The sequence below is a fragment of the Anoplopoma fimbria genome, chromosome 12 (assembly GCF_027596085.1).
Source record: "Anoplopoma fimbria isolate UVic2021 breed Golden Eagle Sablefish chromosome 12, Afim_UVic_2022, whole genome shotgun sequence".
In the NCBI taxonomy this organism is placed as follows: Eukaryota; Metazoa; Chordata; class Actinopteri; order Perciformes; family Anoplopomatidae; genus Anoplopoma; species Anoplopoma fimbria.
This window is the reverse complement of record NC_072460.1, coordinates 19,295,726-19,320,156: the sequence shown is the minus strand read 5'-3', so window position 1 is coordinate 19,320,156 and position 24,431 is coordinate 19,295,726. Positions and strand designations below refer to the sequence as shown.

The 24,431-nt window shown below is 39.7% G+C and overlaps 2 protein-coding genes across 3 annotated transcripts; both read left to right on the top strand.

Moving 5' to 3' along the window:
- The first annotated feature begins 9,088 nt into the window (after positions 1-9,088).
- LOC129100276 (sodium/potassium-transporting ATPase subunit beta-1-interacting protein 3-like) lies at positions 9,089-14,559 on the top strand. The gene is made up of 6 exons (XM_054609868.1): positions 9,089-9,142; positions 10,189-10,326; positions 11,363-11,443; positions 12,609-12,815; positions 14,247-14,307; positions 14,504-14,559. The coding sequence occupies exons 1-6, from the start codon at positions 9,089-9,091 to the stop codon at positions 14,557-14,559; spliced, it is 597 nt and encodes a 198-aa protein (XP_054465843.1).
- A 2,755-nt stretch (positions 14,560-17,314) lies between these two features.
- ythdf1 (YTH N6-methyladenosine RNA binding protein F1) lies at positions 17,315-23,455 on the top strand. 2 transcript variants are annotated; one of them, XM_054608917.1, is made up of 7 exons: positions 17,315-17,678; positions 18,119-18,146; positions 18,453-18,491; positions 18,776-18,870; positions 18,973-20,607; positions 21,257-21,301; positions 21,656-23,454. In XM_054608917.1, the coding sequence occupies exons 1-7, from the start codon at positions 17,649-17,651 to the stop codon at positions 21,668-21,670; spliced, it is 1,887 nt and encodes a 628-aa protein (XP_054464892.1). In that variant the 5' UTR covers positions 17,315-17,648; the 3' UTR covers positions 21,671-23,454. The 2 variants fall into 2 exon arrangements, with proteins under 2 accessions (XP_054464892.1, XP_054464893.1); XM_054608918.1 differs by lacking the exon at positions 18,453-18,491 and having other exon boundaries at positions 21,656-23,455.
- The last annotated feature ends 976 nt before the right edge of the window (positions 23,456-24,431 follow it).

Below are 24,431 nucleotides of genomic sequence, written 5' to 3'. Positions count from 1 at the left end.
AATGTCTCTTGTGTATTTATTCAGCTTATGACTGTTCCTCCAAACAAAATGCTTCGTGATGGATCTCGTGCTTTAAGACAAACTTTTCCTCAATCCTTCTTGCTGACGATCAAATCTGATGCATTGAACAGTGTGTTTTAGTCGTGGATCCTTTCCTTCCAGACAGAATTTAAATTTTTTAAGTTCAAATGACTTTCACAATTTGTCTGTAGTCTGGTGTGCAACGTGTCTCCTCTCTGAAGGTTTGCCAAAGCGTTGGACACCTCAACATTGGTGATGTTTTAATTGCAGCTCAGATAATTTAGCTTGAGCACTGCAGTAGAGATCTGTAAATGTTGTGAGGCCTAATAAGGATTCAAGCAACCCAAGCATGAATCTTCTCTGTTCTTGCCTCCTCTTCACTTTAATCGTGTTCATGACCTTGTCATTTGGTTAAACTTAATTTGGTGTTCAATATGTTTTATCCCAGATACATATTACTCAATAAAACTGCCCAAAAATGATATGAATCACCCAGATTGTTTTAAACGTTTATGTATCATCCATGTATTCCGTGAATGCAGATGGGTCTGCTGATTTAGGTCGCACACAGGCCAGTGAGCAAAAAACAACTTTTGCTATAGTCCATTTTCTGTCACCCGAATGGGGACATTCATATGTTAAAAAAACAATATTATGGAAGACACTGATTATTTAAAAAGAAAAGATGTCTTTTCAGAAGGATTCATGCCTGCAGTATGTTTTGTGCACCATCTTTCACAACAGTAAATTTCTTCTGTCTGTCTCGCCAATATATTCTGCACTTCTCGCCAAGACTGGTCGCATGTGCTCTATGCCCAACAGATTCGCCTGCTCAGTCTGGCACACATCTGACCAAATGTAGCACTATTTTTCAATGTTTTTAATTTTCACAAACAGCCATTTTTTTTAAATTCTCTATCTCCGCAAAATGTGGCACGTATCCTACTCTCACTTAAAATCTCCAGCCATTATAGCAGCTCTGTGAAGCTGAACTTGAATACAGCAGTGCTTTGTTTGGAAGCCGAAAATGACCGTTACTACAATTTATTTAATGCCGTTATCTCGAGATCACAAGTTAATTATGAAGTTTTCTCGAGGTAACGATATAATCAACTCATTAGCATGAGAAAACAAAATGTTGTTTCCTCTTAAAACTTAGACGTTTTTATCAGAGATCAGAAGTGCAACTCCAGCACGCAAATAAATAGTATGTAGTAATAAGTATGCTGAGGCATGAATTTCACATTTATGCCTCGACTTAATGTTCAGTTATGGATCCTCCCCAACAGTCCGGATCTTGAAGACTGAAAACAGGTGCGATCAAATGAACCAGATACTCCATACTTGTCCTGTGATCTCGTCATTTTTTTGTGATAAATTATCTTGTGATGTCAATATAACGGCTTTGAGTTCAATTCTAACATCAGTTTTAAGTGAGTCTTAACCAGGCAGCAACTTCCAGGTCTGAAAAGTGAAGCCGGGGGTGACTTAAACCTGCATTCTTTTGAATGGCCATCAGGGGGCGACTCCTCTGGTTGCAAAAAATGATTGTATAGAAGTCAAGGAGAAAATGACCCTTCTTCTTACTTAATTTATTACGTCAGTAAACATTGTCAATCCTGGTTGCAAAAAATCTAGATGGCGATTGTCAAAATGCCAAACTCAAAGCTTCAAAACTCAGTCTTTAGTAACTAATCCCAGGTAGACTCACCCACTAAAATAACACTAAAATTATACTAATCAGTCAGATTGTTGCACACTTTTATTATATCCAAATATTCCTTGAGTCCAGCAAGGTCTGGTGATTTTATGCCACACCCATTCCCACCTGGTTGGAGGGCCATGTCGATGTCTGTGCAGACAAACAGACTTTGTGCCTCTTTGTGTCTTTTTGTAGATATCTTTAGTCTGTGGTTGTTTTGCCCCTTTTTGTAGTCATTTGGCATTTATTTGTAATCTTTTTATGTCTCTTTGTAGTCTTTTGTGGTTATTTTGAGTCTCTTCAAGATAATCCCAAGTCTCTTAAAATGCATCCATGTTTCCCTCACTTCTGCTTCTGCTGCATCTCTCCATGCGTCCCTGATGGGATCGATGCAAAGAAGACTTGAGAAGCTTCCTTTGAGTGACATTTTGTAGGTGAAGGCCAGGGGGACCCCTGACACTTTGGGTCCCTGGGGGGTCTTTTAGCAGTAATAATAGTGGTCAGCGCAGGGAATTCCCTGCTGTTGGAATGCAATGATCTGCGCTGTCTCTATTTCAGTGTTGAAGTTTTGTCCATGTGGAATTTACTCTTTTTTTCTTGTGTGAATGTTTCTTATTTTCTATGGAAGTATTATTTGACTGTAGATATCAGCTGAGACAGGACAGAAGGCTCTGCTCGGTGGAAGTTTTGCAGACCTTGGGGTAATTTGCATTACTTTGAGGAGATCCAGCCACGAACCCAACTGTTCACAGCATGAAATCCAATTTGCACCACATTTCAAACACGGACTTCTTTGTGGTTATTTGCACGCTGCGTGTAGTTTGCTTTGTAAGTTCAAGGGCGCCCTGACCAGAAACAAATGCTTTGTTTCCTGATTCAAATGAACCCCACGTTACTTGGCTATTAATATGATCTAAGTCATATTTTCCAACGCTGGATGTCCAACATAATTAGGCCTTACTTCTTTGAGCATGTCGTAAGAAAGCGATTATAGCAGCGAACATTTTTTTCCCAGCATCTCTGCTGAACTATTTTTGGTATTTTAACAGCAGCCAGCAAACATATCAAAGATTTCACAGACCTATTTAAACGCTCCAATTCATCCACCAGTGCTTCACCTTCAACAGAACACTTCTTGTAGCAGTCTGAAATATGATGTTGGATTTAAAGAACCACATGCACCTGCAAGACAATGATCATTTAATTTGCAGTTGCAACAATGTCAGAGTAATTATATCTGTGCTGATTTGACAACAGAGCCGAGGAGTAGAGATGGAGAGGGTAATGAGGGAGAAGAAAGGGGAAAGGTGTAGGTGTGGAGGAAAAGAAAGGAGAGAGAGGAGGGGAGGAACATGTGGGAGTCCTGTGGCAGGTGTTTGAAGACGCTGAAAGCAGATGATGAGAGGAGGCTGTCACATTTCCTAACTAGGTTCCCCGGCCTTCCTTACTCTTCCCTATGTCATTGAATGTGTCCACACCTTCCCCACCCATTCTCCTCTCTCCCTCCATCCCCCCTGCCTCCGCCTGCGGTGATCAACCGGAGTGACGCCTCAGCACTGCAGTGTAATCTCTGGCCCTAGAGCTGCTTCACACGAGCCAACCAATTGGACATAGCGCTCAGAGCAGGAGCAAGAAAACGGCCCTCCCTTGGCTGATTTCTTCTGCTAAACAAAGCCCCCTCACCGTCACACACAGCCCCCTCCCCTCCAGCCTGTGGCGCTCAGTATGCTCATTACAAACTACCAGCGAATACCTGCAGGTGCAGATTTGCCAGGTGTTGCCCTGACAGTTTTCACAGACCAGAAAGGAGAGAGGGGCCATATGTGGCGAGAAAACTGGAGCATCATTGATCATTAATATCTGGTTTCCTAAATCATATTCATTTTATAGTCAATTAAGCAAAATACAATATAAATACACACAGATTTCTATTCATTCCATGTATTCTCTTATCTTAAGTGATGAGAAAAACGAGAGACAAGTTGTTACTATTATTATATCTTAATCAATCATTTGGTCTGTAAAAACAAGAGACCAGTGAAAAATGACCATTTCCGTCTCAGTGTAATAAAATATTTACGTCATAAGACAAAGAAAAGCAGCACACATTCACAAATGAGAAGCTGGAACTTGAAAATGTCATCTTTTTTACAGCAAAAATGACAGTAACATAACAAATGTGTTATGTTAATTGATAATCAATATGTGGGGATCATTTTTCTGATGCTTGACTAAACACTTAAAGGTGCAGTATGTAGGATTTGGTGGCAGCTATCAGTGAGCTTCCAGATTGTCGGTTCTGGGCTTCTGTATAAAACATGGCGCTGCAACATTGCAGACTCCTGTACAGAAGGCATTTTGTTGGGTAAAGGTGAATAAATAAAGAGATGAAAGTTTGAGTCACAACAAGTACAAAGTGAACGACTATAGAGCTGCAACGAGAAGTCAACTGAATCTATTTTGATGATTAATTCATTGTTTAAGTCATTTTTCCAGCTAGACTGGGGCATGACTGCAGCTAACTTTCCCCTTTGATTAATCTGTTGCTTATCTTCATAATTAATTGATGAATGCCATAGTTTTCAGAGCTCAATCAGACATCTTCTTAACAACAGTCCAAACCCCAAATATATTCAGTTTGTATTGATATAAAGCACAGAAAAGCAAAAATCCTTACATTTGAGAAGATGGGGTAACCAGAGAATGCATGCATTTAACTATTAATCAATTATCAAAATAGCTGCCAATTAATTTTCTTTGGATCGACTAGTTGAATCATGATTCTATTTGATGTTTCCTGCTTCTCAAATGTTAGAATTTGCTGCATTTTTGTGTCTTGCACTATAATATATTAGTTCTCTCTGGATTTTGAACTGTTTTGAAGACATCGCCTTGGTCTCTGGGAAACGTGATGGAGATTTTTCACTGTCCTCTGATGTATTATAGACTATTAAACACTGTTAATTGATTAACGGAGAAAATAATTGTTAGTTGTAGTCTGAATGAATAAACATATCACCTGTTGTCTTCGATCAACAATTAAATGTATTTTTAAGGAAACAGGGTGGCTGACACATTTAACAAATCAATCTATGTTTAAGGGGCATTTTACCAAAACAATTACACATCATTTTTTTAACAAATACTCAAACTCTCTTATACAATAAAAGTAATCTTCAGGGTTCGGCTCACAGCACAAAAGTCAACCAGGAATTCTGTCTTAATCCTTAATTAAATGCTTTTTCAGGAGCATATTTAGAGTGCTACAGTGTTGCAATAAACAATAAATACCAATAGGTTTCTACATTTTCTAGGAACATGCACTACATTATCATGTGTGTTGATTATTAATAACATCAGAGCTTCTTTTAAGCTCAGCCAGCAGTGGCCTCTCTGTCGAATCTGCTCAGGTTTTGATAAACCACCTGGGAGTTCATGTGGAGCAAAAAACCTCACCCTCTGTGTGACACAAATAACAGCAGTGTGTGTGTGTGTGTGTGTGTGTGTGTGTGTGTGTGTGTGTGTGTGTGTGTGTGTGTGTGTGTGTGTGTGTGTGTGTGTGTGTGTGAAAGAGAGAGAGAGAGAGAGAGAGAGGGGGGGGGGGCTGCTATTGTGTGAGAATGTGAATTAGGTCAAATGTTTGCTTGTAACAACGATTAACCATGCCCCTGTGAGGAAGAAAGCTGAGGCTCTCTGTCTTTATCTGCGCAACGCTGCCTCTGATACAAACACCGTCTGACGTTATAACAGAAAAAATAAAGAATCATTTATTGTGATCACATGATTCACATCCTTTCCAGCAGCTTTGAAACAGATGCTGGAAGTTAAAAAAAAGGGAAATCATCCTCATCTCGTCTGTTACACTGTGCGCATATATTTAGTAAAAATCCTCCATGAAGGCATGTGTGTGTGTGTGTGTGTGTGTGTGTGTGTGTGTGTGTGTGTGTGTGTGTGTGTGTGTGTGTGTGTGTGTGTGTGTGTGTGTGTGTGTGTGTATGTGGCTCATGATGGCACCCACTCAGCATCCATCCATCACGCAGGGTGACGGTTCTGCTCGCCGCGCCTCTGGGCTCTGACACCTCAAACTGCGGTGACAACAGGTTTCAAACCACGACTCAAAACGAAGCTCCCAGAGGAGAAAAACCATGCAGGATGTAAAGTGTGTGTGTGGGGGGGGGGGTCCGTGCAGGTGGAGGCTATGGGCGGTCACAGAAACATTTTCAGGCTGATGCAGTGTGTTTTTATCATTGTTTCATTAAGCCTGCCAGATGTTTCTCTCTCTCTCTCTCTCCTCCTCCTCCTTTTCTTCTTCTCTAATCATCAAAAATGTTTCCTTTTCATTATGAGATCAAAGTAAAGGATGGTAAAGGGTGGTGTGTCCCCGAGGTCAGCTGGCAACTTACACGACAAAGCCAGTCCCCCCTATTTATGAGTAAGGATGGAGGGGGAGGGGGGGCTGCAAATGTGAACGGAAGGTCTGACGTTAATTATCTTTATGCTTCACAGTCAGCAGGGATCTCAAACAAGGGGGGGGGACATGACTGGAGGCTTCCTGCGCCTTCCTCTCATCAAATCACAATCAGGTTCTCTGATGAATCCGTTCATTTTGGGGGGTTTTAAATCACACACAAAAAAAAAACGACAATGCAGCAAGGGGGCTGAGGTGGGTGCACACGTGTCTGTGTTCAGTGCATGACCAGACCGAGATGAAGAGGCATGCAGGGCGGACACAAAGAAAGAAAGAGAAGAAAGAAAAGAAAGAAAAACAGGCAAAGCATTGGGTCACATCTCCTGGATGAATAAAGGATGCTGTGTACCAACTGCGTGTGCAGCTTATCGAGCTGAATCTATAGGCACATATGAATGCACCCCCCGTCCCTCCCCTCCCATCTCCCCCCCTCCCCAGCCTGTCACACAGCCACATTGCGCTATAGCATCCCTGTACTCACTCAGCTCGGAGGTGTCTTTGGGGAGGCGCAGCGTCAGCCCCGGTCGCTTCCTTCAGTGTCTGCTTCCCCTCGGACCAGGCGCTCCCCCGCCAGCATAATCAATCAAGGTTGATAACTTGGCTTCCTCGGGCTTCGGAGAAAACAGGAATGCAGCATTATTGCATGTGACATCCTATAGGAGAGCCCGCTGACCCGCTTTCTGCGCCCTGTCCGTGCGCCTTTCTGCTCCCCAGCCAGGAGGGAGGCTGGAGAGTGTCTAACCCGCCTGTGATGCTGATGATGCTGATGCTGATGCTGATGCTGTATCTCCAGTATGATCCCCAGGTTTTCTCCTCCACGGTCCCTCAAGCCCCTTCCATCTGTACTCGCATCCCCTCGGTTCAGCTACTGTGCTTCCATGTGACAGACAGAGCTGGAGACCCCCCAATTCAGAGTTGTGTCTTTTGATTCTAGCGCCATCGTGCGGGAGGATGCGGTAGTGCGGGTGTAGCTGTGTCTAATGAATGAGTACAGTTCAGTTCAGGGGGATTTATTTATTTTCAGTCCCTGCTCAAAGTGCAAAATTCAGAAACCTCTTGGTATCTAAACGATTTGGATTAAGGAACTTCATTTCACTGTCAGGTCCAATCTTTTGCACAAGGGGTTTAGAATTAAAGTTGAAGTTCCTCTTATTTTGTGTGTTTGAATGCTTGTTTTGCTTTACTGTGAGTTCTGAAACACATAGTTTATGCATGAGACCAGCATAAACTCTGACTTTATTTGACTTAAAACCTGAAGAGTTAGTCAAAGAAAGCAACACAACAACAGGTCAAACTGTTGGTTCTAACCATCAGTGATCTCTTTAGATACAGCATATATGTGAAGTAGTGAAATTATGAGCTTCAAGTGACCCCTAAGAGCCACCATATTATGCCATTTCCACTTTAATGAATGTTATTCTAGAAAGTTATTCTAATAGAATAATGTCTGACAGGTTGTCTTATCTGCGACATATTTAAAGTTTAAATGTAGTTAAAGATAAAGAAGTAGGCCAGTAATGTCTTGTTATAACCTTGTCACTCTCACACACCTCTGAAGCCATCACACCTCCACATCTCTCTACCACCACGTACCGGCGTCAACCTGGCACTGCAGGAGAGAAACCGCCTATCAGGGTGCAGCAGCCGGTGTTGCTGTATGAGGGTCGATCCATGCCACAGTGAGAGGGGAACAGGAGAATCATCCAGGAGAGGTGTTTTGAAGATAGAAACTGTATCAAACATTACTGGTCTGTCAGGAGCAAAAGAGGAAATAGGAAGTGAGGTCAGTTTGTGACCATGAACACCATCCTTTCTCTTTTCTTTACAAGATATTTATTTTCTAGCAATTATTTCTTAATTAATTGTTTAGTTTATAAAATGTCAGAAAAGAGAGCCGATGCATATCACAAGCATCTTTAAATAGCTGGTTCTCTTTGACAAAAAGTTCAAAACTCAAACACATTTGTTTGCAGCCATGTAAAAGAAGAGAAAAACAGCAAATCCTCAAACTCCAAGAAGCTACAGGGAGAGAATGTTTGGCACGTCATGATTGTTACAGATTCTGTTGCTGTACTAAATTATATATTTATTTCAGCTTGGTTTACATCACCTTCTTGGGAATCTAGTGAGTTGTGAACTGCACAAAACCACCTATATAGCCTTAATAAACTCAGCAGGGTTTTCAGTTTATGTGTCAAAATCCTTTGTGGGAACTTGAGCTGGAAATTAGAAAAAAAATTGGCTGAGGTGAAAAAAATAGTATTTCGTTAAAAAAAAATGTGGCAATGGAAGCTGACTTTACAAATAAATCATGACATCCACAAATGATGTGACTTATTTGTTACTCAAGAGATGAAAAATCGAATATGTGTGGAGTGATGCGGAAACTGTTATGATCAAAGAATTAATACATGAAACAAAACATAAAGCTCATGGTTTTTTTTACTGTTTGAAGTTTGACTCTTTTACTTGTGTCTTTAATGAAATTGTCCTCCTCTGCAGTGGTTTAACAGCACCCAACTCAGCACCAACTGTTTTGTTTGTGTTGATTTCTAATATTCACATAAAGTATGTGAAGTGTTTGTGCATTGACAAAAGCCTCACAGCATCAAGTCTGACTGTGTCCTTCAGGGCTTCCCCCTCATGCTTCTCGTGGCACTAATCGCCTCTCATACAGCCTCCCCTCCCCCTTGGTTCCCACACAGGGACAGCCTACGTGTTATCCTCTTGAGGTAAAGTGCGCTGAATCCTCACACTTCTGGATATTTGGCGCTTGTGTTTGAGCAATTAAAAAAAAAAAAAAAAAAAAAAAATCCATTCACTTCACAGTTGTTATCCACATCTGCATCTTCATCTTCATCAACATCATCATCAGGGCCAGCGGAGAGGAGAGGAAGATGGGCTGCTGCTCGGCGCGATGCATGCTGATCCTCCTGTGTTGTCTGCAGTTGGTGAGATGTTTTTCTGTCATGAAGCTTTCACATAAACACATCTGCTTACTACCTTTCACTCTGGTGATATCTCACAACTTATACTAATGAAAATCACTAAATTGCAGCTACATGTTTAATGAAATAAATAGCAGAAATAATTTGTGTTCATTATGAAAGTAAGTTAACTTGTTGGTGCTTTGATATGCTTATGTTTTGTATTTTTTTCTGACAGTATTGAATCTTTCGTTTTACCCTAAGGCTGCAATATTATATTGCCTACTTAAACAACTGCTAAGCACATTCTTTGGTGTTGCATTTCATGACCTTTCATTAACATTCTCGTTATTCATTCAGGTTTCTGCACCAAAACTAAAATGAAACACAAGTTAGAGGTGGTTCCAGCTTCTCAAATGCTACTTTTTGCAGGATTTCTTTGTGTTATGTTAAAAAACATTGAATATCTTTTGGTTTTAGACTGTTGCTCAAGCAAAACAAGCAATTTGAAGACCTCACATTGGGCTCTGTGGGATTTTATTGAGCATTTTTCATTACTTTCTGACATTTTATTGAAAGAAACACTTTGCAGATGAATTGCCGCAGCTCTAATAAACGCTACATTTTGTGATCAATGTTAATATAAAGCTTAGTTGGAGGAGCTTATATGAAAGGCATCACACCACTACAACCACCACAATGAGGGGCTGCACCCACTTTGTCCTGCTGCTCTCTGTTTTCCACCCTGCCCCCCCTTCATGACTCACTGGGGCTCCAGCCTCAGAGGACATAACACTTCAATCAGCTCTGTCTTTGTCCCCCACGGCTCGGTTGCCTTGACAACTTATAAGAATCAAAGATACAACCTTGTGAGAGGCACAAGCAAGAGATTCAAGTCAGGTCAATTATATTTCTGTAGCCAAACAATCCATACTATCTGTAGAGCTACGACACCCGCTGTCCTTATTCGACCCTCGCTTAACGCTGCCAAAAACAAGCCAGGGCATTTTATTTATTTTATAAGTCATCATGTCACTAAACTCTGTCTCTGCTCCCGTTGACCCCTCCAGATAATGGCGCTGGAGAGGCAGGTGTTTGACTTCCTGGGCTACCAATGGGCTCCCATCATGATCAACTTCTTCCACATCATCATGGTCATCCTGGGCCTGTTTGGTGTCATCCAGTACAGATCACGCTTTGTTGTTATGGTGAGGGAACTGTCTGATTGTTCTTTAGGAGCTTGCAAAAACGTTTATGTTAAAGCGTTGAATACTCGATCTTGGTTTATTGGTTACTTTTTTATTTTGCTTGTTAGAGTAGTTTGACCTTTTAAGAAATACACTTTTTTGCTTCCTTGAGTTGGATAAAATAAGTTATTCTTCACTTATGTCTGTTCAATCATCAGGAAGCTACAGATAGCAGCCGGTTAGCTTGTCTGAGCATAAAGATTGGAAACAGCTAGTCTTATTGTTACAAAATCTGCCCTCTGAAACCTCTAAAGATAATTCACACGTTACTCCTCCAGGCTTAAAATAGTCTTGCGCATATTCCAATGTAAAAAAGAAAATTGTTGTTTTAACACTAGAGTTTCTGTTCAGATTAAACATACATAATAGAACATGTTAATTAGTGAGCTTTAGAGGTGCTGGTAGGTGGATTTTGTTACCTTTTTGTCAGAGCCACGCTAGCTGTTTACCCCTGTTTCCAGTCCTTATGCTAAGCTAAGCTAAGATAACCGGCTCCTGGCTGTAGCTTCATTGTTAACCTACAGACACGTGAGAGGTATCGATCTTATCATCAACACAAAAAAAAGCATTTATTAAATTGTGCAATGTCAAACTATTCATTTAAAATATTAAAAACATCGAGTGATCCGAGATGGGTGTGTGTATATGTCTGTTTGACAATGTGAGAGTGTGTTGTATTACAAAAAGAAAGAAAAACAATAACACCAGTAACAATCATTCCTAAGATCAGCCTTTTAGGTAGGCCAGATCTGGTATTTCAAAAGAAAAAAAAGCAACATTTAGGTAAAAGTTATCTAAAAAAATACACATAGTTTTGTGTAACAGAAATATTTAGCCCTCTTTTTTCTCTCTTTAATCATCTTATGCCTCAGAGTATCTTAACACACTGTCATTAAGAATTAGGACATTTGAAAGAAAAAAGAGAAGCCCTGTGTTTCACTTTGACCACATGAAGGATTGTTAGTTTTATTAATCTTCACTGTCTTTGTGTCCTCAGTACCTGCTGTGGACGTTGTTGTGGGTCGGCTGGAATGTCTTTGTCAGCTGTCTCTACTTGGATTTGGGAGGCCTTTCAAAGGTAAGTCTAACTGTCACATAAGTGTCTTAATTAGAGACTCACACAGCCTCAGCTCCTAAATACAGAGTTCAGCTCTTCTCATGTCTCAGGACCTGCAGTCACATGATCAACAGTTTACACTTTGTTTCTGTTGACAGTGGCTGTTTGGGTCTCCTATCTGCATTGTGAAACATATTGATCTTTATTGATGGCGATGACAATATTAGACAAAAATGATTTAGTATAAAAAAAAATATGATGATTATCAATAGTAGTAAAAGTGGTGGAAGTTGTACCTGTGGTTGTATTAGAAGTAAAAAAAATAAATAACTGACTATATGATATGTTGACAGAAAGGTATTCATGATATTTGCTGATTTTGGCTCCACAAGTACAAGGTTTTTAATCATTAAGTTGTTAATAAATTTTGTTTTTGTTTTTTTCCTGATGGTGAGCGTGAAGAAGTTTTTAAAACAACTTCGGGGTCTGTCGATGCCTTCTGATCTATTTCTACAAATTACTTAAAAATGAATCAACAATTATGAATGCAAGAGGTTTCTACTGTTTTCCAATTTATTACTTATTACCACAGAGCGTAATGAACCAACAGCATGACTACACAATGGAGCTTCATCTTACACTTTCTCCCTGGACTCATTGCTGTGTTGTGTTTAAAGCATAACTATACATCATTTATAGGTTTTAATCTGTTCTATCTGTAACATCATTTTCTTTTCCCATCTTCACTTTGAACTACTTTTATAAGACATAACGCTATAGGTTAATGCAGGATAACCACTGCCTCACTCGGCTTTATCTTAGATAAGGTGCTGGAAGTATAAAAAAAAAAGCTCAAACTGGTAGAATAGATGTCTGAGAATAGATATGAAAGACTTTAGAAAAATCAGAGCAATCAGAAAATAACTGAAGCCCATGCCCGCTTTTAATTATAATTAATATATGATAATTTCTCTTTACATATACTTAACTTTGAAATTAAATCTATTATCACATTTCATATACATAAAACATTTAACTTTAAAAAAATGTAGGTCAGATTTCTCTACCATCCTTCTTTTAAATGTGAGATTTTACATTTTCTATTGCACAAAGTCCAATAAAGCAGAAATATCTCCAAGAACCTGAAAGCTGAAAAGTTTCTCTTCTGCCTGTTTCGTCCCTGCAGGACAGTGACATCCTCTCTCTGGGAGTATCGCCGCATCGCTCCTGGTGGAAGGACAACGGGCCGGGGTGTGAGAGCGACGGCCTTCCCTCCGCCGGGTGGCAGAACCAGCAGAACCAGCAGAACCCCGAGCTGACCACAGTGCTGAGCTGCTGGCTGGAATACCAGTACATCGAAATCCTGCACTGCATCGCCCAGCTCCTCGTATCAGTGAGTCTCAAACACTGACATAAGAAACTCATTCATTAAGTCCTATTATGTACTTATGCATTTAAACAGTTTAAAATGTCTAAAGAATCACTCTATGATGCTTTAAAAACTTAAATTAAAAGCAATATTTAACATTTAATATTCTTCTCATATGAGTAAATATGCAAACACAGGAATGGACTGTTGCCTAGTAACAGCAACTCTAAATTGGAAAACCGTCCTGGAACATTTAAAAATGGCACCACGTTATCACACTGGTGTTTGGTGGTATTTAGACTGCTGCTGAGCATCTCAGCCTCTCGTTTTTTGTTATCATGTTTACATTTAATTGACTAATACTGTGTCTTTTATAGCAATTGAATAAAGCAGCTCGCCAATCAGATCAACAGATACACACACAGTAGGCCTACATACTGCAAGAAAAGTGCAATTTTTCATAAACATAAAAACATTCATAAGCTGCAAGCTTAAAAAACAATATGTGGAATTGATCATAAATAACTATAAATATCGAAACAACAATCTAAAATCTAAGAAATCTTGTGACATTTATGTTACTGCACATATGAGACTGTAGATCTGCAAACACAAAAAGATTTTTACACAGGAGTCGTTTGACAGGAAGAGACTGAGCTGACAGGAAGAGACTGAACAAGCTTATCAGGAAAGCCAGCAGTGTGCTGGGGTGTCCACTGGATACGGTGGAGGTGGTGGGAGACAGGAGGATGATGGCCAAGCTATCATCCCTGATGAACAACACCTCCCACCCCATGCGGGACACCCTGGCAGCTCTGTGCAGCTCCTTCAGCCACCGGCTGCTTCACCCCCGGTGTGTGAAGGAGAGGTACCGCAGGTCCTTCCTTCCTGCTGCTGTCAGGCTGCACAACCAGCTCTGCTCCCAGTAGTCCACATGACACTAAAAACCTGTGCAATACAAATACACCGTGCAATTATAGTTATAATAGTTGTTTTTTGTTGCATTTTATTTTTTATCTTGTCTTTCTTTTACTGTCTCTTGTGTGCACTTTACCCTATGCTGCTGTAATCCTGCAAATTTCCCCGCTGCGGGACTAATAAAGGATTATCTTATCTTATCTTATCTTATCTTATCTTATCTTATCTTATCTTATCTTATCTTATCTTATCTTATCTTATCTTGGCACAGCTTTTATCTTTAAAATGAAGGAAGCAGCTAAATAGAATTCAGCCATCATTCATTTTTAAATTTCCTACTGTGCTTTTCCTACTGTCACAGTTCAAAATGTCTTCTGGGAAATTGTTCAGGTTATTTCCACCAAGAGAGTGTTTCTTAACCATGCTTTGTGATGAATAATGCTTTTGAAATGTAAAAGACAGAAAATTGAGGACGATTTGAAAACCTCCCACTACACTGTGATTCACTTTTATACATGTTTGTGTTAATTCCCAAAGCTCCCGGGATTTGTTTATGCCTGCTACATCGTCATCACTTTCTCAGATGAAGAAGACAGCTGTAAGTATGCTCCTGATAGACACCATGGATAGCATTCCAGCAAATATGATTACTTTTATATGCATTATCTATTTTAAGTATTTTATACAGTAAAGAGAAAATGCACAACCTTGCCTTCCCATTTTGTTTTTTTGTCTTTTACACTGACGTTGATTTGCTTTGTATCATTCATTTATGTTGTTCTTTCTTATTTTAGTTAATTTCATTGATGATTTGTATCATCCATCCAAACCCTCTCAGTTGCTCTTCTAGTGTAAAAACCTGCAGGTAGGTTTCTGTGGCATGATTGTCATTACATTTTATTTTCCACCCATTGTAATCCGTCATTGTCCATTTTATTTATTTAACATCTAATACAGAATGTATTTTTCTTTTGTTTTGCTTAGATTATAAATAACCACACAAATAAAGTGGTTGAGGAAAACCAGGAAGGAGCCGAGCAGAGAAGGGGGACTTTGAAGACCGTCATCATGTAATTGGTTTAGCTTATATTTGTCAATTAAAACACCTGTTGCAAAACAACACACCAAAATGTGTTGATCTAAACAATACTGTTGTTCTATATGTCACAAGTGTTGCTGAAGTTTTGACCTCTTCAGTCTTTTTCTCTTCTCTGTGTACCTTGGAAGTAGGTAAAGTTGTGCCAGAAACCCCCACCCTGTTTCTACTCAGGCCTCAAATGCTGTAAATCTAGATTTAAATCTACCTCTGTGTGTGTGTGTGTGTGGGGTGTGTGTGTGTGGGTGTGTGTGTGTGTGTGTGTGTGTGTGTGTGTGTGTGTGTGTGTGTGTGTGTGTGTGTGTGTGTGTGTGTGTGTGTGCGTGCGTGCGTGCGTGCGTGCGTGCGTGCGTGTGTGTGTGCGTGGGAAAGAGATAGAAGTCTCTTGATATAAAGCACTCAAGTACAAAAGAAAAGTGATTAAAAAGATGTAAATAGATCACAAAAAACGCCTGCAACAGCATCCTGTACGGCACATCCACCAAAATAATCAACAAACTACAATACATCCAAAACTCCGCTGCCCGTCTGCTCTCCTACTCCTGCACCAGAGACCACATCACCCCAGTCCTTCAAAACCTCCACTGGCTCCCCATACAACAAAGAATACAGTTCAGGATTCTCCTCATTACATTCAAAACCCTTCACAACCTCGCCCCGTCATACCTCTCCGATCTCCTACACCGATACACTCCCACCCGCAACCTCAGATCCACCGATGCCAACCTCCTCACCCCCTAATCGGTCTAAGCACCGAACCTGGGGGGACAGGGCCTTCTCCATTGCTGCCCCCTCCCTCTGGAACTCTCTCCCCCAGCACATCAGACATTCCCCGTCACTCGCCACTTTCAAAACTGCACTTAAAACTCATCTATTTAAATCTGCTTTCAACCTGTGATGCTAGTTATAAGTATGTCTTTTTGTCTTGTTGTTGTTTTGTTTATTTCTGTTATAATATCATCTCTCTGCCTTGTTTACATTTTTATTTCTTTTGTTTCTGTCTTTATCATGTAAAGTGCCTTTGAATACCTTTTAAAGCGCAATACAAATAAAATGTATTATTATTATTATTATTAAATAATTATGCCTAGCAGATCCTTTCAGATGATTTTGCAAAATGTATAAATTATTTATAATGTATCATTTCAGTTTTTAAAAGTGACAATTCTAACTTGTGTAGTGTATGATCTTATTGAGTGAAATAAACAATGCTCATACACAGCTGGTATTGTGTTGTTGCACAAATTTCTTTATTATTTAACATTGCTATGACTAAAGTGTTTTTTCCCCTGCCCTTTGATAATTTGTCTTTCTTTTATGTATCATTTTATAAGGATTTACATATACAACAGTATATTTTGTTTGTTTTCATTTTATTCTATTCTAATTTAAATATCTATATATATGTATCAGTAGTGTAAACGGGGCTACAACTTGTATTTCGTTGTGCAACCATGTGTGGTACAATGACAAATACATAAATTATGTTATGTCATATTACCTGTGGAGCAAAAATATAACACTGCCACAGATGAACAAATAGACCAGAGCTAATTCATTAGAAAACAGTGTTTTTTTCATAATCTATTGCTGCTTTTTTTTCCATGTCAACCTTATTTATTGAACACAAAGAAAATACAAGATGTTGCAGAACAAATGCATATATCATAATACAATACAAACGTTATTTAAAAAAATGAGGAACAATCTCATTGTTCCTCATTGAAAAAAAAACAGCAAATACCGTCCAACCACAACATATCAAGTGGCAGAATGAATGAGAGCCACATGTCGACAGTCACATTCCTCACGTGAGAAAACCTCAGAACAAAAATGAAAGAGGAACAACCAATTTTACTAGGAAGCAAGTGATGACAAAAAAAATATATTTTTTAAAATAAAATGTATAAACCAAACAAAAGGTGGGCTTAATATTTCTCCATTTGATACAATGAATATAATATTAACCCATAAGGGTGATCATATACAGTACCAGTCAAAAGTTTGGACATACCTTCTCATTCAACTACTTAAATATATATATATATATATATTTGTTGATATTTGTTTATATATATATATATATATATATTCATATTTGGATGTCTTCAATATTAATCTACAATGTAGAATTTTTTTGTTATATATAAAAAATGATATTCTGGTTTGTTGAGCATTTGTTTGTTTACCACATAATTCCATATGTGTTCCTTCAAGTTTGGATGTCTTCAATATTAATTTACAATGTAGGAAAAAATAAAATAAAAAGAATAAAGAAAAAAAAATAAAGAAAATAAAGAAAGAAAAAATTGAATGAGAAGGTGTGTCCAAACTTTTGACTGGTACTGTATATATTTATTAAATAAAATGTATATACTATTTCTCCATTTGACACAATGAATATAATATTAACCCATAAGAGTGATCATATAGTTATTATTTATAATAATTTATTTATTTCTTTGCTGCTGCTAGGTAACGTCAGCCGTGGCTGCGTCGTCTACGTCACCGACGTCACTTCCGCCCCACAGACCCCGGATGAAGCTGCCATTGGGGCAAAGCGAGCAGGGCCACCGAGGCTGGTTGGATTTTAATTTAACGGCGAGGGGGTCGGAGCGGATTGAAGCCCCGCTGGATTAATGTCGACAGGGCAGCGCAGAGATCCAGCCAGGGCGACGACGAGCAGAGACACCGGCTCACGGCTGCTGCTCACCGGGGTGAAGTGTTAGAGAAGCACCGCGGATCAGGAGGGAGAACCGCGTCTCCAGCCATTAGCCTGCAGCTTACACACTGTGCGTGCTGTGCGGGGTTTCTTCAGTCCGACACAACAACCTGGTGGATGAATGATGTCTGCCGCTAGTATTGACCCTCAGGTAAGAAGCGAGCAGGAGCACTTTGTTACCCCCCCCAAAAAATAAAAAGAGAGCAGAGGTGTGTGTTTGTGTGCGGGGCCGTGCGTGCATGCGTGTGTGTGTGTGTGTGCGTGCGTGCGTGTGCGTGTGTGTGTGTGTGCATCCCACTCTGAAGACGATGCCACCATTCCCAAAGCTAGGCAGCTAGTTAGCCAACAGGGAGGGTGGATAAGCTACAAATCTGCTCTCTGATAGTAATCAAAGGCCACAGCGTGCAGTGGGTGAAATAATGCATTATTATTATTATTATTATTATTATTATTATTATTATTATTATTATAATGTGCTGCATGTGTCAGTCAGTCATGTCACTTTGCTGCTTTGAATAACATTGGAGACCCATGCAAGCGTTGTGTTTTTCTCATTTCACATGCATTCCTTCTTTCTCTGTGAAATCTAAGACAACGAAAGGACAAGATGCAAGCAAAGGTAAGATTAAAAAAAAAAATGTCTGCTGAACCTTTTTTTTTTTTTTTTTATTAAATGTTGCTGTATCCAAAATATGTGGCACATAAACCTGTTTAGAGAACTGATGGTATATATCTGATACACCTGTGTTTTGATGCGGCCCTTATGTCAACAGAAGACAGATGTTTCCATAGCACTAAATAATGTATTTGTATTGTTACATATTTGTCTACATGTGTTTGCTTTGTAGTTGTGTGCTCTAATGCACATGCACAATCATAAAAGCAAACAGCTTATCAATAGAAAACACCTTGTACTTTCCTAAAGGTCATCTCCTCCAAAGGCAGTGTTTATCCAGCAGACAGGGTAATCATTTTAAATCACTATACAGCACCACACACCCATGGACTCCTCTTTCAATTCTCAGACTATGTCTTAATTACAGATATAATAGAATGGGTTGTACACTGTTACTGGATGTTGAAAACAAGCTACGAGCACTTGTGCAGAAGACGTTTAACTTGCATAGAAAATCTGTGATGTTGTAATTTCCGGTTTATACAATGTTGATATTTAGACTTGGCATCATTAGGGTTTGCTTGGGGGTATGTGTTTATTCCAGCTTCATAAAGAGTTTAATTTTATTGCAGCCTTCCCAGTTTCAGTGCAGAACGGCTCGCTCCACCAGAAGGAAACAGTTCATGACAATGACTTTGAGCCTTATCTCACCAACCAGTCTAATCAGGTAGGAAACATCCTTGAAATGTCTTTTGTTGCACTAAAATTATTCAATATCGCTGCATCTTGTAGACCTAACAAATTATCTTAATTCTATTTGTGTTTGTAGAACAACAGCTATCAATCCATGACAGACCCTTACCTGTCCAGCTACTATGCCCCCTCCATTGGATTTCCTTACCCTCTCAGTGAGGCTCCTTGGTCCACAGGGGGTGACCCACCAATTCCCTACCTGACCCCCTATGCCCCCCTCAGCAATGGAGACCATCATTTCATGCACGACACAGTGTTCGGGCAGCCGGGGGGGCTCAGCAGCAGCATCTATCCTCACAGGTTTAACTTTTTCCCGGAGAACCCGGCCTTCTCAACCTGGGGCACCAGTGGGTCTCAGGGCCAGCAGACTCAGAGCTCAGCCTATGGGGGGAGTTACAGCTACCCACCCAGCTCTCTAGGAGGCACCTTAGTCCCGGATGGTCAGACTGGTTTCCATAGTGACACCCTGAGCAAGGCACCAGGTATGAACAGCATTGAGCAGGGCATGCTGGGCTTAAAAATAGGTGGGGACGTGACTGGAGGTGGCTCGGGTGTGAAGAACGCAGGCTCCCTCGGAGGTGGCAGTGTGGCTGCAGCTGTTGCCACGGGCAACGGTGGCACACCAATTGGAATGCCCCCTCCGAAACAGACATCGTGGGCTGCTATTGCTAGTAAACCTGCCAAGCTGCAGCAACAAAAGACCAAGAACAAACCTGGCACACCCATAGCTGGAGGAGGTCTGCCTCCACCCCCCATTAAACACAACATGGACATTGATACATGGGATAATAAAGGGGCTCTTACTAAGATGGCCCCTCCTTTGCCCCAACATCATCACCACCACCACCATCACCAACAGCCCCAGCTTCACTCCCATGCCCACAGTCTCCTACCCCCCCTTCAACAGTCCATACAGTCTGCCCAGTCCCTCGTGCAGCAGATGACCATGCAGGGTCCTCCACCTCCTCCTCCGCAGTCTTACCAGAACCACAACTCCGCTCCAACACCTCAGACCCGCTGGATAGCCCCACGCAACCGCAACCTGTGCTACGGCGGTGGAAGCCTGGACAGCAGCGGCTCCTCCAACGGTGGCGGTGTTGGTAACGGAGGGGGCGTGGGGGGTGTGCCTCCAGAGCCGGGATCAGAGTCCCACCCTGTGCTGGAGAAGCTGCGGGCGGCCCACAGCTACAACCCCAAGGAGTTTGACTGGAGCCTGAAAAACGGACGCGTGTTCATCATCAAGAGCTACTCTGAGGACGACATCCACCGCTCCATCAAGTACTCCATCTGGTGCAGCACGGAGCACGGCAACAAGCGTTTGGATTCAGCCTTCAGAGCCATGAACTCTAAAGGTCCCGTCTACTTGTTGTTCAGTGTCAACGGCAGCGGCCATTTCTGCGGCGTGGCCGAAATGCGCTCGCCCGTGGACTACGGCACCAGCGCTGGGGTTTGGGCGCAGGACAAGTGGAAGGGCAAGTTTGATGTGAACTGGTTGTTTGTTAAGGACGTGCCTAACAGCCAGCTGCGCCACATCCGCCTGGAGAACAATGACAACAAGCCGGTCACCAACTCACGCGACACTCAAGAGGTTCCTCTGGAAAAGGCGAAGCAGGTTCTCAAGATCATCGCCCAGTACAAACACACCACCTCCCTCTTTGACGACTTTTCCCACTATGAGAAGAAGCAGGAGGAGGAGGAGGTGGTGAAAAAGGTAGATATTTACTTTTAGTCTTAACATGTGACACTTTTAAATAAGGAGTAAAGATATTAAGGGACTGTGCAAAAACAAAAATAAGGCCTCCCCAGTGATATATTGATTTTCTTTGGACCTGATCAAGATTAGACTTCAAAATAAAATAATAGTATTGAGCTGATTTTAATTTTGGCCCAATAATAAGTCGCCCTGTCCAAAAAATAACAATAAAAGTGTTTTAAGATCTGATGATGAACCTTTTACATAATGATTTAGTGGCAGGTGTATTTTTGTGCTGTTTTAGCCTCTTGTTTGACTGGTGAAAACCCCTGAGACAGAGACTGTTATGAAACCCAGTGCACACATTAAAGCCATCTTGTTTTGGATTTCTTTTTTTTTTTTAAGCAATTAATGTTGGAAGGGAAGGCTGAAATTAAATATAAATATAGTGGATCCTCTCCTGCTCTGAAAAAGTCAGACTGCTCTTTTCTTTCCCCCGTCTCCCTGCATTCATACAGTCCATTCTTTGTAAGCTAATTTCCTTTTAGTTGAATCTGTATCAAATGGTCAACGATTTGAAAGTGGTTTGCTGATGAAATAATTAAGTTCTCAAATTGATGTTGATATTTTTAAATAAGATTTTGCATGTTTTTGTTTTTTTTAACAGAGCTATGAGCCTGCCCCAATACAGAGCCGACCCCGAATCGATCAGGTAAAGTCTGATATTGATATATATAACTGTAGGACAAATGCATGCAGAATTACATATATAAAGTAATCAAATTGATCTTTGATGCATTTGTCTGTGTTTAACTGTTCTGCCTCAAATGTTTAAAACAGCTTCAGTATCTAGTTTTCTTTGTCTATTCAATTTATCACAATAGAATTCCACTCAGTCTAATAATGGTATCTGTATCCTTTTTTTTGTTAAATACGACTTTTGTATTTTATCTCTATAAATCACATGGAGTTGTCCTGGAATATCACAGATGTAAATTATGTGATAATAATTTGTCAAAAAATTTCTTGATTTCATTTTAATTTTATTTTTTATTCTCTTTTGCAGGATCGCCAAAAGTAAACAGAAGAAGATTGTCGACGGAATTTTGATTTTAAAAAAGGAACACAAGGACATAAAGAAATTGAAACTAATATTTTTTTCTATTTAATTATGTTGACTTTGGCCCACAACAAACTTTTTGACCCACAATGCTCCTGGCTCCCAGTCTTTAAGATGCGTGCAGGGATGAAGCTAGTTCCACCAGTTGAATCGCTTCAATAAAATGTATTTTTCTTGTTTTTTCTCTATTTTTTAGCCTTACAAATCTCTATCGCTACCCCGGAACTTGCATTCTTAACTAAATATAAGTAACAAATATCTGCACGTCTGTTTTTTGAAAATCTCTTGACAACATGCTGCTGATATTCAGTGACTGTTCACTTTGTGGTTTGTGTGTTGGAGAAATGTTAAGTGCTTGTATTGATTAATCTTAACGAGTGAACATGACTTTATTGACAAATGTCTGCTATCTGTCTGTGGCCAGTTGTAATTTTATATTATCAGATGGAAAAAAATAACTTCTATACTGCCCCTTTTTTCATGTGAGGGGTGTTTTACTTGGTTGGGAGTGTGTACACTGAAAGTCTCTGTATGCATAGAAATAATCGTGAAAGGTTGACGTTAGAAGGCGTAAATGTTAGGAAAATATTTTGAAAAATCACCTGACCTACAGATGGAGTAATTTAACATTAAGGTGGAGAATATGTGGGATGTTGTTTCTCCTAGAGCAGAGCCTTAACATTTACTTTTGGCTGTAAAGGAAATTTGTATTTTTCTTTTTCCGGAACTGTACCTCAAAAATTTCCAACTAGAGATTCAGGGAAAAGATGTCTATAGAGATCAAACGCTCTTAAAGGTGGTCCCTCTCTTTCTTATTTAAAGGATGGAATTACAAATATACTGTATGAGTTCAGGTCTTATCAACACAAAATTTGCTTTCTGTCTTATTTCCCTGTTACAGTGACTTTTATTTCCCCACTGTTCGAACAGGAAGTCTCTGTTTATGGAATTCTGGAGGAAATGTAGCATGTTCTGCTTTTAAGACTCGAGCCAGGCCTGTTACTTTGTTTTTTCTCTTTTTGTTTCTTGTTCTTTCTTAACAGAATTATAATCTTGGCATCATTTCCATTGCTATAACCTGTCCACATCATCCTCAGAAAATGTAAGCTTTAATGTAACGGCATTTCTAACTGAGATCGCCTCAAAATGTTTAACTGTAGCATTATACTTAACTGATTTATTGTCAAGTGTATGAAAACCCAGAGACTAGCCTATATGGTAAATGTTGTGTGACTCTTTTTTTTTCAACTTGCTTGCTGTATTGTGTGTATGCAAGAATGAAAGAAAAGAGAGGGAGTATGATTGTGGAGCAATCAGAGTTATATTACTGGTATTGGATTATAGAAAATTTATGCAAAAAAAAAATGTTTTAAAGTCACCCCTGAATTTAATATCCATTGTATCAGAGGTCACTATCACATACTTAGATTTGATCATGTCCATTATTAAAGATATACTTATCTGTTCTCTGTGGGTTTTTATTGTGACAAGGATTATGTTTGCTCAATTAGGCAAATGTAACTAATATGGTCTAAAATAATAAAATGAGCCTAGATTTAAATTAGAATAAATCGCCAAAGGGGAATCCATATGTCACACATTTTTAATATATACAAGATCTCTTCCTTTGATTTCTTCACTAAATACTGCTATAAATATGTTGTTTTGCTCTCAACATCACACCTGTTTGTCTTTCAAGCACTTTTAACCAGAAAGATTTTAATCATATCTCCCAGTTTTTTATATCTTAGTTTTTCTTTTTTGTCATCAGGTTTATTTGACTTTGCAGTTCAGGATGTGATGTTCAGGAATTACAGATGACTCTGGCTGTTGGCCGGTAGACATTTAATTAGTTATTGGGACAATAGATATATACTCCAGATCCACCTCACACCAATTTGTAAAGCTTTGTGTTTAATATCCTTTGAAACAAATAACATTATACATTTTTAGAGCTGAAACATGTATTCAACAACAATACAATGAATACAGTTTAATGTGACGTTTTAAGTGTTTTTAAGGTAATTTATTAACAACAACTTCCACTACTCAGCTTTTAAAATCACAGTAAACAGATTTGTTGGTCAGACAAAACATTTAAATGCATCACTTGGACTTCAACTAATATTTTCTTTATTGATTAATCTGCTGATTTATTTTTAAAATTTGTATTTAATCGTTTTTTTCTTGAAATGTCTAAAGATAGTAAAAAAAAAAAATGTACATTAAAATTCCAAGGTGACATCTTCAAATGGCTTTTTGTGTCAAATCCAAAAACAAAATACATCATTTTTTTCTATAATATATGACAAAGAAAAGCAGTAAATCCTTTCAATGTTTGGCATTATTATACACCAAAATCTGCCCACGTTTTGAGTCATTGATGTAAGTGACAGCCTTAAAGTCTTTATGTAAAACTTCAATTACAAAATCTGCAAGAAAAAACAATGTAGTTTGGTTAAATGTTGGTCATGATCGGTCAGAATACAGGCAGTCTTTGTTCCTGTGAGCACAGGCCTCTCTCTCTCTCTCTCTCTCTCTCTCTCTCTCTCTCTCTCTCTCTCTCTCTCTCTCTCAGATGTTTTTAAATCTCTTCATCTCCATGACTGATGCAGCACGTGGAGAGTGTGATTCCTCTCTTGGCATTCACCGCGTGCCTTAATTGTATGGCTAATAAATCAAGGTCCGCCGTGAACACGAGGAGCGGCAATCCTGTCCCAAT

What these genes read in the sequence shown, in the direction of transcription:
- LOC129100276 (XM_054609868.1), top strand. Translation starts at nt 9,089, where the DNA reads ATGGGCTGCTGCTCGGCGCGATGCATGCTGATCCTCCTGTGTTGTCTG. An exon ending in GATCACGCTTTGTTGTTATG is followed by an intron (nt 10,327 to 11,362) that starts GTGAGGGAACTG and finishes TTGTGTCCTCAG; the next exon opens with TACCTGCTGTGGACGTTGTT. An exon ending in ATTTGGGAGGCCTTTCAAAG is followed by an intron (nt 11,444 to 12,608) that starts GTAAGTCTAACT and finishes TCGTCCCTGCAG; the next exon opens with GACAGTGACATCCTCTCTCT.
- ythdf1 (XM_054608917.1), top strand. Translation starts at nt 17,649, where the DNA reads ATGATGTCTGCCGCTAGTATTGACCCTCAG. An exon ending in GTGTTTATCCAGCAGACAGG is followed by an intron (nt 18,492 to 18,775) that starts GTAATCATTTTA and finishes ATTTTATTGCAG; the next exon opens with CCTTCCCAGTTTCAGTGCAG. An exon ending in AGGAGGAGGTGGTGAAAAAG is followed by an intron (nt 20,608 to 21,256) that starts GTAGATATTTAC and finishes TTTTTTTAACAG; the next exon opens with AGCTATGAGCCTGCCCCAAT.